This window comes from Carcharhinus amblyrhynchos, chromosome 14 (assembly GCF_965287045.1).
Source record: "Carcharhinus amblyrhynchos chromosome 14, sCarAmb.v2.hapA, whole genome shotgun sequence".
Taxonomy (NCBI): domain Eukaryota; kingdom Metazoa; phylum Chordata; class Chondrichthyes; order Carcharhiniformes; family Carcharhinidae; genus Carcharhinus; species Carcharhinus amblyrhynchos.
In genome coordinates, this window is record NC_137337.1 from 71,705,096 (window position 1) to 71,721,441 (window position 16,346).

Consider the following 16,346-nt stretch of genomic DNA (forward strand, 5'->3'; position numbering starts at 1 on the left):
AGACACATTTATAGATTTCAGCTGAAATTTTTATTTTCATATTAGAACATGATAAAACTACATTTAGCAAAATACAATTTGACAACATAAGCTTGTGAAAAATTAGATTAAAAAGGCATTTTGAATTTCTCATTGAAAGAATATTCCTATCTTTGTCCAGACAGACTTGACAGGAGTGTTTAAAGTTTACACATGGTACCTGCAACTACCAATTAAATCCTTTTAGCGAGTTTCAAAACAAAACTGATAGTTGAGGATGTATTATGTCCACAGAAGGTAGAGCACAATTCATTTCATAGGGACATGACCTGGTACTATATAACAAAAGTTTCCAAGCATTGCTTACTAGTGGTTTTGATATAAGTAACTTACAAATCATTTACAAACACAGCTTGAAAGTGTTCTGAAAATACCTTAAATGTCAATTTTCTCTTTGTTAACTGTCTGCACTGTGCGAAGGATCTTAGTTGGTCTGTTGCTTTGCCTAAACTATGCACTACCTCAAACGTTGTTGGTACAGATTTGATAAATACATGGGAGAAAAAACCCTGCAGTGACATGGGGTAAGAGTGGAGAAATGGAACAAATTGGATTACTCATCAAAAGAGCCAACATGCTGAATGGACCAAATAGAATAGTATGGCACAAAAGGAACTGATGATCATATAATGATTTGAGCTCAGATGTCGTTTTACTCAGTTTTGCCTTTTCATCTTTACTTTTTTTGCTGTTGACTCATGATAGATTAAACAGGTAAATAATCACCCTTCCGAGACAAGCAGTGTTCTTTACTTGGAAATCCAGATACTAATGGGCAGATGGACTATAAGTGTCCGGGATAGGGAGCGATTACTATGCAAGATTCAGTGTCTGTGGACCATCCACGCTTATTTTCAGGAATTACTGGCAGATCAAAAGCAAGGATTCTACTTATTTCCTGTTCCCAGTGCAAAGCCGAGATCACTCTGCAAACTAGCCAAAGTTCATTTGTCCGGCTCAATTATTTATTGACAATACAATTCATAAATGAGAGCCTGCTGTTTTGCACTGGAAACTAATTGTGAGCTCTTGAACCAATTGTGTTCAAGAACAATGGCAAGCAGCTCCTTTCATATCTATCAAGTTCCTCTAAAAGCTAGATCAGTTAGACATACCCTAATAGCTCAACAATCCCGTTACGAGTGGATGTGTAAAAAATGCAAGTGACCAATCTTTAATTATCTCTGCGATGTGTTCTTTGCTTTCTATATGCAATAAGAGCAGAGTTCCCAGTTAATTTTAACACAAGGTCCCAGAAGCAATTTTAATCAACACTATATTATCTCCCAAGTGGCAGCAAGTAAATAGAAATTTGACATCAATAGCCGCTGTGCTAAAGGCAATTTTGAAACTTTAGCAACAATGTGGGTGAACTTGGCAGCAAGTGGGCTCTCACTGAGTTTATCCATATGGACCACCTTCACTGCTGCTTTAGTCAAAACTAAACACAAATAAAACAGCACATCTTGTCATGCTTTTTTTTGGGGGGGTTGCTGTGGTGTACTAGCCTTTTGACAATCATTGTACAAGTATTTACACTTGAATAATGAATGCTTGGTCATTTCAGAATGTGAGCAGCAACATTGGAATTGCATCCCAAAAAGGCAAAAAAAGTTGTAAAATTCAAAAACTGAGATATTGGAGGCTTAACAATATAATAGATTGGCATTCAAAATTTCTCAAGAGCAAACCCTCCCCTAAAAGGGCAGAGTGATGGTGGTGAGATACGTACATTCTGCTCACTTACACATTGCCCAGCCTAACTCCCATGATGAACGCAATAGCATGGAGGGACTTTTGAGGATGTGGTCCTTCTTGGTAGTAGTCAGATATTTACGATCTTCAGGGGACATAGACCAATTCTGGAAAAATCCTCCCTGCCCAATTAAAACAGCTGTATCCCTTTCTGTCTTGCGCTCAAAATATATATTTTGGCTAAGATGGTTCCAACATCCACCACTTTTGAAACACCACAAAACAATCACTTTCATATCTATTCACAGATCTCATTGCTTGCTCCACATTTTTTATAAACTCGTTTGCTATAATGGCAAAAGCAAGCTTAAGGTCATGTGCCATTTAAAGCACTCTGCGCATCTGATTTACATGCCACAGACAAGTTTTTCTGTATTGACAAGTTAGAAAAAAATGCAGCCTTTTCAGTTCAAGCATCACGTGTTAATATTGGTTTTGGAATAATTTACTTACAAATGACAACACATCTGCTTCCCAGGATGCAAGGGAAAATTTACAACCACTTGCAACACTGTTGACTGGAGAGAAAGGGAACCTGTACAAAATCCCAGTACTCTAGATTAATTATCGTATGTTTTATTTGACAACCTGCAAAATGCACAATATTTTGTGCAAGGAGTTAACTTTGACTATTGTCTACACAGACAAACATCAGATTAAAATAAGCACGAGGGATGCAACCCATTTTAGTGACTGCATGCTTCTCCAAACATAGGCATTACGATTGGCCTGAACAATTCCCTATCAACATCCAGAAGTCAGTTGAAGCATTGGAGTTAAGCTGCCCTGTCCACTCCACCTTTGAAAGAGCCATACCAAAGCATGAATCACTATTTCCCTGGGGAAGAAGGACATTTAGCCAAAATCAGCCAGCTCAAAGGGATTGAACCAAAGATCACTGATAATTTAAAAAAAATTCAAGTTTTAATCAAATTTCTGGAGGTGCACTGAAATAATTTGATTTCTTTTATAATGAAGCCAACGATATGCCAGCAGTATATAAAAATGCTGCCTTTACGTGACATTAAAAATTCTCCATTCACCTTACCTTGGGAGGGGAAAACTACATTTATTCTCATTAGTTCTGCATGCATCTCTTGGGCATACTGAAAAACAGTACTATTGTGAAGATGCTGGTAACTTTACCATAAACATTTCAACACAACTATCTGGAAAGATAGAGAAAAAAAAACATTCTTTAGCCTAATAAGGATCACAGCAAGTTGCTCAAAAAATCCACCACTACTCTAGCATGGCAATTGTTAAGGAATAAGATAATATGCTTCCTAAATACTAAAGTTACAGAAAAAAACATCAGCAAAACAAGGCAGGGTTTCAATATTCAAAGAACTATATGTGCATTCAACATTACAAAACATTGTTGCTCCTTAACCCAATTTTAAGAACTTAGTGGCATAATGAAGAGTTGCTACGAAAACATCTTCAAACTTACCTAGCAATCAGAAAACACTCACCATCTGCCAGGTGATATGCAGAAATGAGGTTTGTGCAACCCATTATAATGCACACTTTTGTGGAATATTTATTTTAAGCAATGCACAAGAAAAACAATTTTATGAAATTGCATTCAATATTACAGATAGATAAAAACAAAAAGATCAATTAATGAAATCAATGTGAAAAACCTCACATGAAGCAGGTAAAGAAATCATTCTGAATAAAAATGAATTTATAATCAAGTCAAAATTACTTCCAATAACTATACATATTATGCATTTAAGTAAACAAAAGATCTAAACTCCTTTGACAGAAATTCACCACTTCCTACTTACCATATTTTACATCAACTTTCACTCACTTGGGGGTAAAAGTCCACTTTTGACATTAACATTTAGTCAGCACTCTCAACGGAAGGTGATCTGGACCGGGAACGAGACTTTGATCGGGAACGAGACCTGGACCGAGATCGGGATCGCGCATGCTCCGCCGACACTGGTGACTTGGATGGTGAAGGGGAGCGGCCTTTCTGCTCCTTAGCAGGAGCAGGTGATCTACTACGGGAACGTGATTTACTGTGACTCCTACTCTTTGATCTACTGTAGGACTTGCGGCCCCTGGAACGAGAGCGACTACGTGATCGGCTACGAGACCTGGAAGAACTGCGGGTACGGGAACGGGACCTGCTGCGAGATCTGTTTAAAAAAAAATCAAGCAGAAAGAAATTACATCATTTTGTGCCACCTTAGCCTCAAAATTCAGCGCAGCTGGTTACCTGAGTTTTGGAAATAGATTGGAGTGAGCAGTTTTGAAAGTAAACCTGCAGTGTACATAACCCACTCCACAAAAGGTTCAAGCCACACAAGACTACCACTGCCTCTGATTCTACTGCTTTGATAGGACATGGTCCTCTAAAACTTTAACTGGGTCCTCTATCCAGTGAAACATAACTAAATTTAGAGAAACTGGCTCTACATAAATGCCAAAAGATTGCAGAAAGCTGTTAATCACACTAGGATGGTCTTTCTGGTACTCAGGCAGAATTGTAGAACATTTACCTGTACTGTTTACGCTCTTCAATCAGTCGGATCCTTCTTCCATTAAGCTCCGTGCCCGAGAGCTTATCGAGTGCATTCTTCAAATCACTGTAAGAGGCAAACTCTACAATCCTATAAAAGGAAAAACCAAGTAACTGTCAGAAAAAAAAACTAAGGCACTTTGGTGGAAGAAGATAGTGACCTGATAGAGATTTTAAGTCATATAGGTAAGTCCAAGACAAAAGGAGAAATCTGAAGTAGCAATTAACAAATGAGGCAAATTTTGGAACGGAGTCTTTATGTAGAATAGTGAAAACAATGACCTTGCTGACAGCAGATGGTCTGACATATAATGAGGTGGTATGGGAGATCAGAAAGGTATACAGGCGTAGGCTTATGCAGTATAAATGAGCCAAATCACCTGCATGTACATTCTAGGTAAAAGAAAAGCTAAAGTAAAATGTGTTTCCTGGAAAAAGCACAAATCCCAAGTTGCACTTCAGCATTTGGTGTCACCAGTCACACATTACTACATACTGCACCAAAAATAACAGACACCGTTAATTAGTTCTTTCCAACTGATTTGGACCATTGTTGCAACCAAACCAAAACTTGTTACAGGTCTGCAAAATTCTGCTTAATATTCCCCTGCAAACAGAACAGCTTTGTCCAGATCTGAACAATGTTCAGTCAGTAGGTAAGACCTTAAGATGTAGGAGCAGAATTAGGCCATTTGGCTGAAAAGTCTGCTCTGTCAATCATGGCTTATAAGTTTCTCAATCTCATTATCCTGCCTTTCTCTCTCCACCACCCCCCCCCCCCCCATAACCTTTGATCCCCTTTCCAATCAAGAACTTCCGTCTTAAATACACTCAATGACCTGGCCTCCACAGCCTTCTATGGCAACGAATTCCAGATTCACAACCCTCTGGCTGAACAAATTTCTCTTCACTTCAGTTCTAAAGGGTCACCCCTTTATTGAGGTTGTGCCCTTGGATGCTAGTTGCTCCTAATGGAAATCTCTTCCCAACATCTACTCGAGCCAGGTCTTTCAGTATTCTAAGTTTCAATGAACTCCCCCCTCATCAAAACCATGGAGTCCATTGTAGAATAGCAACATGGTGGCGAATTGACTTACTAAAAAAAACTATAATTTTATCCAAACCAGCTGGAAGCTTAGGCAGTCTCAGTTAAATTCCTCGCATGTCCAAGATCGGAGGGGGCTTAATACGTTTTCTTTTTTTATTCCAATTCAATCAAATCAAGTCCAATTCAAGTCTCAACAAGTTGAGACATTCCTGATCCAAGCTGACAAGACAGGAATCAATCTACATGATCCAAGCTGATTGCAGTAGGCATAGCTCCTCCTCCAAGGCTTCATCTCACTTGCATCTTAGCCAAAAGGCCGACATGCCGCTTTTAAAAATGGCTTCAAATGAAGCTAAAATGTAACCTAATGACTTCAACCAAGCACAGCACGTCGATACTAGATCTTAGCCAAAAGGCCGAGAAGCGATCCTGAGGCAAAAGTAGCATTCCAGCCTGAAGTTTTTAACCCCAATCTAAACGCACATATATGACAATATTAACACTGTAGAGATCAGATGAGGGTCATGGAGCAGTTAAGATATCAACTCATTCCTAACACCTACCCTTCATTGAGTTTGTGCCTGTGCGCATCCGCAAAGGTAACTTCTCCAGCCTGTCGCATAAAATCTTTCAGATCCTAAGTAAGACCAGATCAGTTAGGTAAAACAGAGCACAATAAGACAGGCATGCTTGTTATTTTCCAATATACAAGATTATTGGAAAAATGTTAAAAAGCAATTCTAATTTATCAAAATGTGTATTACCTTCCTGTACAATTCCCTAGGCTATTCAACCAGCCAAATGTAACAAGCGCTCGCAGAGGTATCACCACGACTGGAGACCAGATGGTGCTCTTCACCATCCACTTGACCGACGCTATCATTCGATACGAGCCTTCCCGGACATCACCCTACCTTAAAGGCAGACGCTGACATGGGAACAAACATTGCTACTCTTGCGCCGTGACCAGGGACTCCTCACCTCACTCCAATCGAGCTTCCAACCAACCCTACTAGCGAATTTCTCCCATTTCTTTCAATCAAGGACCTCATTTTAGAGTGGGCGCCCAGAACTCTTGACTTTAGGAAGATACCATTTTTCAGGGTGCAGCATGGAACACTGGCATTAACCAAGTGCCCACCATGTAGGTCAGACCACCACACACAGATCTAGATCACCAAATGACAAACGTAGGAGCGGACTGGCATTTCAACTAGGCCCAAGAGACCAAGCCAGAGCGATTAGGAAAACCAACGGCACTCCTCGTCACAAGGCCAACGACATAACGAGAGGCTGGTAAATAAAGGTTTTAACACTTGGTTAAACTTTGTAAACATTTAAGCATAAAAACCAAATAAACGTCATACTTAAGGCTTTCAAGGTTAACAGACAAACAAGTTAACATGGAGTTAACTACTTCCAGAAAACTGAAACTAACAGTGCTGCAAATTAAACAGTTCACAATCTCTTCAGTGTCACACACTAGCTGCACAGAGGACGGGTATGCAATCAGCACCCCCCCCAATATTGTTAGAAACATGCCCAGTATCTTCCTTTATTGTGGGCAGGTTGTCTACTTCCCATCCCCAGTCAGCTGAGAGAAGGAACTATCCATGTGAGTAATCATGGGCACAAACCCACAACTCACTTCAAATATGCTGTTTCACCTCTTCCCTCAATGAGGACAACAGGATTAGAATCACCTGAGACACTCAGCAAATCATATTCAAACTTAATAGGGCTGGAGTTCGGAGAGAATAATTCAGGTCAAAATGAGACCTTCCAAAATGGTGTTTTTTTTCTCTTGTAAAACTGAAAAAGTTAAAATTGTGCGCACAAAAATACTTAATACATTTTTTAAACAATTCACAAGACATGACAAGTACAACTACTTAAGGACAACAGGTTATACTTGATTTAGCCATTTTACAGTAAAGGGAACACAGGCCCCAGTTTTTCAGTTCTGGTGACCAGTTTGAGAGGTGTAGTTCCAGATAAAGGTTATGTTAAGTTTTTGTAAATGTTACCACCGACAGGCTTCTTCATAGTTTAGCTAAGTGCTTTTCATCAAGGAAAATACAGCCACTGCCACATTTTCAGTGCCAATTTAGCAACAGTCATTCATTAAAAAATTATAGCCTGTCCCAGTTACAGCTAACTGACAATTTGCCACTTAAAACATTAGTTTTTGATTTGGTGAATGGATAAGCTTTTAGATAATCATAGGAAGACTAATCGATATGTCACAAGTGTGCCCTTCATTGTAAATGGATTCTAGACTAATCTTGAAAGCCTGATTCATATTTAATTCAAACGGAAATACCAGTTTCATTTTAAACAGTCAGCCATTTACAAAAATACAATTTAATGTTCCACATAAATACCTGCCAGCTAACTCTGGAAGACAAATTCTCAACAATCACTCTGTTTTCTGTACGAATTGGAGGCCCATTTCTGAAAGACAACAAATGAAGAGGTCTCAACATTAAGATAAAAGTGCCGCGACATTTAAGTCTGGAGACAATTCACAGAAAGCAAAGACTTTCTGAAAATGGCCAATTTATTCTCTTCCTCAGTGAGATTCAGAAGCTCAAATGATAAACTTCTCAAACAGGACATGCTTAGCCACGAACATTAGGCGGCCCCATGATTTAAATCAACCCAAACAGTGACAACTGCACAACTAGTGTCACCATCTCAGGGGAGTACACATCAGCCATAACTCCCATTATACAATTCTACCCATTGCCAATTATAATTAATGTTGTAATCTCTAATTAATATTAGGTTTTGTTGTGATGGTACCTGCAGTTGACCCTCAATGCACAGATTCAGAAATAGATACCTGGAAGCCAGAACACCCAGTTCTCAGACTGTGCTTTAAACTTTTAATGTAATAGTTTTTCAATTACATCCATAGCCAAGCAATTGCAAATTTTAGGTTTAGATAATGAGTCAAACATATTAAAACAATTTGATTCATTAAAGTATGACGCAATTTTCTACCTGCAATTTACAAGTTATTTCTTCAAGCCACTGGGAAAAAACAACATTTCGGGCTCACCTTCCTCCTCCACTACTACCACCACCACGAGACCAACGTTGGTTAAAACGACCTTGAAATCGCCCCCCTCCACGTCCACCTCTAGGGCGTGCTCTGGCATGCTCAACTGTAACTCTGAAAATGTTAAATCATTAATATCCAAAATTATCACCATGCACATTTATATCATAAATGAATGATTTCTGCATACCTCTCATTGCACAACTCTTTGCCATCCATCTCATACACAGCATCGTCTGCATCTCTGTAATCTTCAAACTCCTAAAAAGAAATTTAACTTTCATTAAAAATGATAAATGAATGGATGTCCTCAACCAATAATGTATTTTATACAACTGTAAAATAAGTTCAAGACATTTCCTGTGGGATGTTTATATCAATATGTATCTTTTGCCAAGTTTTCTAGGCTGTAAGTATGGTGTTGCAATCAAAATTTGAAAATTACTGCTGGCTGTCTGTTTCAGCCTAGAAAATGCTTCAAATTCTGAAACAATGAATGATGCAAACATTTATGAGGCAGGTTGAATTTAAGTTTATAACATAGCTAAGAGTACTTGAGCAAAGCCTTTTGCCATTTTGTTCTACAACTACAGACCTGTAGGGGGGAGGAAAACTTACCACAAATCCAAAGCCATTCTTCAAATCAATTTCCTTAATTCGTCCATATCCTTTGAAAAATTTCTCCACATTCTTCTCTGTAGCATGAGGGCTCAGTCTACCAATGAACACTCGAGAACTCATTCTGGCCAATCGACACTTTTAAAAAAGGTAAAACAAAGTCATTAAAATTGCTTTGCTGAACCACCATCTGAAATTTCATCATTCGTACATCAGCGACAGATACGGCTCGAATGTGATCCTATAATGAGCTTGGCCATTTGCCAAGATACTTGAAGGCCCCTATATCCAGTCAAGTCAATACTATGACCACTGCAATGCTCTTTTGGGAAGCAGGATACTCTTAACTAGACCCATGCATCTATGAACTCCTCCCCCTAAGGACAGCTGGTCGCAACTGATAGTGAAACTATAATTGCAATCAGCACACTAGTGGGAGTTCAAACGTTCCACACAGCAAAAATTCCAAAACTAGTGTCAAGATTAAAGAAATATTTGTATCCTTTAAGAAAATGAAACTTTAATCAATTTAATCCTTTTAAAAACACCAAAAGGTCCTGAAAACAAGCCTCCTTCACAAGTGTTTAATATGTTTCCAAGTTAACTAAGTGAGCCACTTACAAATCTAACAACATTAGCAGAGGACAAAAAGTAACAGTCAACAAGACAACTTATCAGATGCGGAACTGAAAGCCATATAAAATTTGCTTCATATTATGCAAGTCATCAAAACCATTTCAAAGAACAAGACTGGGGAAATTGAAATCTTTTTTTTAAGAACAATGCTTTTAACATATGGCCCTTCCTCTGCGGCTGCCACCATTTTAATCTATGGATTAGAAACAACAGGCCATCAATTTACATTTTACTGAACAACATTCAAATGCTGAAAGCAAAGACTGTGGGTACTAGAAATATGAAATAAAAACAGAAAATATTGGAAATACTGAGGTCAAAACTGTGGGTGGAGAAAGTTAATAGTTCAGGATTGCAACTTTTAATTTACTGTCAGGAAGTAAAATCGGCTCTTTCCATAGATGCTGCCAATCCTACTGAATATTACCAGCTATCTCAATAGGCTATGTTTGAAACTTTAAAATGAGGAAAGTAAAGGCGTGCAGACACAACAGGAGTTTGGCTTTTAACATAAGGAATACACCAACTCCTGCCACAGACCAGAAACAGTTGTGCATATGAACTCAGGTCACGCAGCTACTGGCGCATACATAACTGTGCCTGCTGCCTTTCTGATCAGCAGGAGCATTGGTGAAGTTTGAAAATCCAAAGACAATGAAGACATGTCAGAAGTTTCTTGCTCGGATGAAGGTGGGGAAAATGTTTTGGGCAGCAGTTACAGAGCCATTACACAAATTGGAAAGACTGCAGCAAGTTCCTAAATGGCACAGCTAACTCACATGGCAGTTAACAGGACCCTCAATCCCAGCATTCTGGTCTTAGAATCCTACAGTGCAGGAGGCGGCCATTCGGTCCAATCAAGTCTGCACCAACCACAAACCCACCCAGACCCTACCCACATAAGTCCATGCATTTATCCTAGCTAATCCCCCTGACACCAAGAGACATTGCCATTCCACCTAACCCCACACATCTCTGGACTGTGGGAGGAAACCCACACAGGCACAGGGAGAATGTGCAAACTTCACAGTCAGTGACCCATCCAGGAATCGAACCTGGTTGCTGTGAGGCAATAGTGCTAACCACTGTGCCACCGTGCCATCCATTAAGCCTCATACAATGATTTATTTAAATATAGTAAATTTAACTCTAAGCAAGAGACGAGAGCAATTTAACTGAGCAAGAGACCTTGAGACAAGTAGTTTGGGCACAGTTCCAAGGTTTGTTGCACTGTGAACAGCAGGTTGGCACAGTGGTTAGTACTGCTTTCTCAATGCTAGGGACCTTGGTTCACTTCCAGCATTGGGTCACTGTGTGCAGTTTGCAAGTTGTCTCCCTGTCTGCAGGTGTTTTCTTCAGGTGTTCCAGTTTCCTCCCAAAGATGTGTGGGGTAGGCTGACTGGCCATGCTAAATTGACCCCCCTGTTAGGGGGACTAACTAGAGTAAATCTGTGGGGTTACTGGAATAGGGCCTGAGTGGGATTATGGTCCGAATGGCCTCTGTGTACTATTGGGATTCTATGATAATATTCTATGAAATGCTATATCTAACGTTCATTAGGAGGCATCAAGAAATAGCAGCTAGTGTGTCTGGCATTGCCAGTACTTTTTCAGTGGCATTTTCTCTTTTTCCCATGGTTTTGTTCCACATTTTCAGGCAAACTTTTAGGATGGTGCAACTCCTGAATCAGTGACTGCATCTTGCATGTGCTTCCCCCACTACTAAATACAGCCTAATTAGGGCAGGCCACACGACCCGTCAAGCCTGCTCTGCCAGTCAAGAACACGGCTGACTTGATTTTGTACCCTCCGCTTTCCCTGTCTGTCCCCCGTAACACCCCTGCCGATTGAAAATCTGTCTAATTCAGCTTGGAATAATTTTCGACGGCTCAGCAGACACTCTTCGCGCCCCAAATTTGAAGTAGCCCCAAAATTAACAAATGGAGAGGAAATTTCTCCTGATCTTAAGTCTGAAATGGAGATCGTGCCCCCTAAAACTAGATTCCTTGGTGATTTTCAGACCAGCCTTAAATCAGGAGGGGGGGGAGCGGCTTCGTGGCCAAGCCCAGCCTGAGGTGGATTAAGGGACTGGGACCGGCTACCCTCCCCCGCTCTCAGTGGCCACAGGAGCAATAATAATCCCGGGGTTTAATGCCCCTTCCTCGGCCTGAACTCCCGCAGCACTTCCTGCTTCATTTTAAGTTTAAAACCTCCAGAACCCGCAGCATTTAGTTGTTTTCTGAAGAATTCCCAAATGTTTATTCGGACTGTGACCAAATACCGGCCGCGCTCGGGGCCCGGAAACCCCATTGGGCCACTCTTCCCCCACCCGCCTCATGGTTGTGGAACCTCCGAGGGCGGGGGGGGGGGGAAGAGAGGGGTAGGCCCGACTCCCAGCCCGGGGCCTCGATTTCCAAGGCGGGCCCGCACAGCGACTCCTGACACAAACTAACACAAATAAATAAATAAATAACCAAACAAACCGACCGGCCAGCGCCGGCACAGCTTTTCCCCCTCACCTCCCCGATGAAAGGGCAGTGAGAGCTGGGCTACGGGTTTGGCTTTATTCCTGATTTTGTTTTCCCGGCGATTCACTCACCCGGACTCGGCTCCAATGACGCAGTGAAAATAAAATCCGCTCACAAAATGGCGGCCAGCTGCCGATCACCCTCGCGTCACTTCCGGCTCCCCGCCCCATTGCCACATCCTCACGTCACCTCCGGTTCCCCCATTGTGCCCTCCGCTCCACATCTCTTCCGCCTCTTGATTACGTCACTTCTGCTGCTGCTCAGAGCCTGAACTCCACCTTCACCCAATTTCCATTTAATTCATTTAGACCAGAAGACGTAGGAGCAGAATTAGGCCACTCGGCCCATTGAGTCTGATTCCACCATTCAATCATGGCTCATATTTTTCTTGTCCCCATTCTCCTGCCTTTTCCCCATAACTCCTGATCCTCTTATTAACCAAGAATCTATCTCTGTCTCAAAGGCATTCAATGACCTGGCCTCCACAGCCTTCTGCGGCAAAGAGTTCCACAGATTCACCACTCTCTGGCTGAAAAAATTTCTCCTCATTTTGGTTTTAAAGGATCGTCCCTTTAGCCTGAGGTTGTACCCTCTGGTTCTCTTTTTTTCCTACTAGTGGAAACATCCTCTCCACATCCAGTCAATGCAGGCCTCACAGTATCCTGTAAGTTTCAATAAGATTTCCCCCCCTCCTTCTAAACTCCAATGAGTACAGACCTAGAGTCCTCAACCATCCCTCATATGACAAGCCCTTCATTCCAAGGATCATTCTTGTGAACTTCCTCTGGATCCTTTCCAAGGTGTACAGTACTCCAAATGGGGTCTTCCCAGAGCCACATACGTCCTCAGAAATACATCCCTGTTCTTCTGTTCTAGCTTTCTCAACATGAACACTACCATTGTATTTACCTTCCTAAGTGCCGACTGAACCTACATGTTAACCTTAAGAAAATCTTGAACAATGACTCCCAAGTCCTTTTATGTTTCTAATTTCCTAAGCATTTTCCCATTTAGAAAATAGTCTATGCCTCCATTCCTCCTTCCGAAGTGCATAACCTCACTTTTCCACATTTTATTCCATCTGCCACTCTTTTGCCCATTCTCTTAACCTGTCTGAGTCTTTCTGCAGCCGCCCTCCTTCCTCAATACTACCTGCCCCGCTATATAGCTTTGTATCATCTGCAAACTTAGCAACAGTGCCTTTAGTTCCTTCCTCCAAATCACTAATATATATTGTGAAAATATTGTGTATTTCTTCTTTTCCATCCATTTTTACTACTTCATCTTTTTATCTTTCCACTTTTGAAGGATCACTCTTCACTTATCTTCCAAACCTGACTCAGGGCCATCTGCCACATTCCTCAGGTTGTCCCCAAGAGCCTGCATCTTTGTTCTGCCATTGACACAATGGATGCTGTAAGAGTTATTCCCAGCCTTTATCATCACCATTTACATTTCCTTTGTCCTATTGGCAATAATACCCACTCTATCTCCTCCTCATAGTATAAATCACGTCCTCTTTTTGTTTTTAGCTCTGACAAAGGGTCTGTAAACCATAAGACATAGGAGCAGAATTAGGCCATTCAGACCATATAGTCTGCTCTGCCATTCAACCATGGCTGATAGGTTTTTCAACCACATTCCCCCGGTTTTTCCCTGTAACCTTTGATCCCCTTTCCAGTCAATAACCTATCTGTCTCTGTCTTAAATACACTCAAATGACCTGGCCTCCACAGCCTTCTGTGGCAATGAATCCCACAGAATCACCACCCTTTTGGCTGAAGAAATTCCTTCTCGTTACAGTTCTAAAGGCTCATTCATCCCCTTACTCTGAGTTTGTGTCCTTGGGTTTGTGTCTTGCCTACTAATGGAAACATCTTCCTCGAATCCACCCTATCCTGGCCTTTCAAAGTTCTGTGGAGGAAAGAATGGAGCCAACGGCTGAAATTTTACCAACATGCCAGCCTGAGGCTTGTAAGATCGCGCCTTAGGCCAACAGAGAATGCCGTTCTGTGAGCCTCGCCTGCCCTGATCCCAGTGCCAGTAAAGTCAGGGCCAATGCTTCGCATCTAGATGACCCTTGGTCAGAGCTGATGAAGGGTCATCAAGACTTGAAAGGTTGTCTCTATTCTCTCCCAGTAAGAAGTCTCACACCACCAGGTTAAAGTCCAACAGGTTTATTTGACAGCACAAGTTTCTGGAATCTCAGTCTTCCCCTTCAGGTGAGTGAGGAGGTGTGTTCACAAACAGGACATATATAGGCACAAACTCAATTTACAAGATAATGATTGGAATGTGAGTCTTTACAGGTGTCAAGTCTTAAAGATACAGACATTGTCAGGAGATACATGAGGAGGAATTAGGCCTTCAGCTCTTTTTTTTATTTCTCTCAGCTCTCCAAAACTTGAATCACAGAATCTCTACACTGATGAAGGAGGCCATTCGACCCACTGAGTCTGCACAAACCACAATCCCACCCAGCCCCTATCCCCCTAGTCCCACGTATTTACTCTGCTAGTCTCGCCGACACAAAGGGGCAATTTAGCATAGCCAATGCAGCTAACCAGCACGTCTTTCGAACTGTGGAGGAAACCCATGCAGACACGGGTAGAACGTGCAAACTCCGTACATAGAGTGACCCAAGGTCAGAATTGGACCTGGGTCCCTGATGCTATGAGGCAGCAGTGCTAACCACCATGTCGCCCTGTGGTACAGTGCTGTGCCACCATGCTGTCATTGCAGAATTCAATTGTATGACAACTTTGTTTTAGCGGTTTGGAATTCAGCTTTTTGAATAAAGGCAAATTACCACGTTCAAATGAAATTGCTTGTCTGATATTTTTAAGATATTGTGAGGTATTTTTTCTGTGAGTTAAGTATTTGTTTGTTAATGATTGTAGCCCTTGTTTCGCAGGCAAAAGATTTTTGTCTTTACGACCCTACCTGGGCATCTCTTTTCCAAGTCTGACTTGCTGGAGGCTTGATTACAGCACATCTGTAAGTATCATTTTATTTACCTTATACAGTTTGGGTTCCCTCGGTACTTTTGCTTGTGGATTTATGCCAGCAGTTGTGTGTGAAGTTCTGAAAATCAGAATGCCACCCTTGGACAGGCAAATAAGGAATTAGTAAGCAGAGTAAAGGGGAAAACCAAAGGCAGGGGAGAGAGAAAAACCCTAACGTTTGCTGAAAGGTTTTACTATCGATTACATTTTATTTAATGAGATCTCTCACAAGGGGGGAAATTCTATTTTAAGGTGAATTGTACATCATGAAAGAAGTCATATTTGACTTGAAATAGTCACTCAGTTTCTTATAGAATCATAAAAATCCTACAGTGCAGAAGGAGGCCATTTGGCCCATTGAGCCTGCATCAACAACAATCCCACCCCAGACCTGATCCCTGAAGCCCCACATATTTACCCTGCTAATCTCTCTAACATACACATCCCGGGACAACTAAGGAGTAATTTACCATGGCCAATGCATCTAACCTGCACACTTTTGGACTGTGGGAGGAAACCGGAGCATCTGAAGGAAACCCAGGCAGACACGGAGAATATACAAACTCCACAGTGACCGAAGTCGGGAATCAAACCCAGGTCCCTGGAACTGTGAAGCAGCAGTGCTAACCACTGTGCCACCATGCCTTTGTGAAAGGGGGAAATAAAATAAATCAAATGAAACGTAATCGATTTTCTCTTCACAAATGCTGCCATACATGCTGAGTTTTTTTTTTCATTCATGGGGTGTGGACATTGCTGGTTAGGCCAGCATTCATTGCCCATCCCAAATTGCCCTTGAGAAGGTGATGGTGAACTGTCTTAGAATCACAGAATCCTTACAGCACAGAAAGAGGCCATTTGGCCCACTGAGCCTGCACTGACAACAATTCCATCCAAGCCCTATCCCCGTAAGCCCATACATATTATTTACCCTGCTAATTTCCTTGACACTAGGGGACAATTTATCATGGCCAATCCACCTAATCAGCACATCTTTGGAGTGTGGGAACAAACCAGAGCACCCAGAGGAAACTCACACAGACATGGGGAGAACGTGCAAACTCCACACAGTCCTCTTGAACTGCTGCAGTCCATGTTGTATAGGTATATCCACAGT

General features: G+C 41.5%; 1 protein-coding gene across 2 annotated transcripts; it reads right to left on the minus strand.

Moving 5' to 3' along the window:
* Window positions 1-7: 7 nt before the first annotated feature.
* LOC145352768 (serine/arginine-rich splicing factor 5-like) lies at window positions 8-12,384 on the minus strand. Of its 2 annotated transcripts, none has more exons than XM_080203064.1 (8): window positions 12,296-12,384; window positions 9,061-9,198; window positions 8,633-8,703; window positions 8,443-8,556; window positions 7,763-7,832; window positions 5,942-6,015; window positions 4,311-4,421; window positions 8-3,947 (listed from the first exon to the last, which is right to left on the minus strand). In XM_080203064.1, exons 2-8 carry the CDS (start codon window positions 9,181-9,183, stop codon window positions 3,647-3,649), a joined length of 864 nt encoding a protein of 287 aa, XP_080059190.1. In that variant the 5' UTR covers window positions 9,184-9,198; window positions 12,296-12,384; the 3' UTR covers window positions 8-3,646. The 2 variants fall into 2 exon arrangements, with proteins under 2 accessions (XP_080059190.1, XP_080059191.1); XM_080203065.1 differs by lacking the exon at window positions 12,296-12,384 and adding an exon at window positions 12,216-12,236.
* Between the last annotated feature and the right edge of the window lie 3,962 nt (window positions 12,385-16,346).

Coding starts and splice junctions, on each gene's coding strand:
- LOC145352768 (XM_080203064.1), bottom strand. CDS start 9,183: ATGAGTTCTCGAGTGTTCATTGGTAGACTGAGCCCTCATGCTACAGAG. Junction 4,422..5,941: donor AGGCACAAACTCAATGAAGG/GTAGGTGTTAGG, acceptor TTCCTTTTATAG/GATTGTAGAGTTTGCCTCTT. Junction 3,948..4,310: donor GAAGAGCGTAAACAGTACAG/GTAAATGTTCTA, acceptor TTTTTTAAACAG/ATCTCGCAGCAGGTCCCGTT.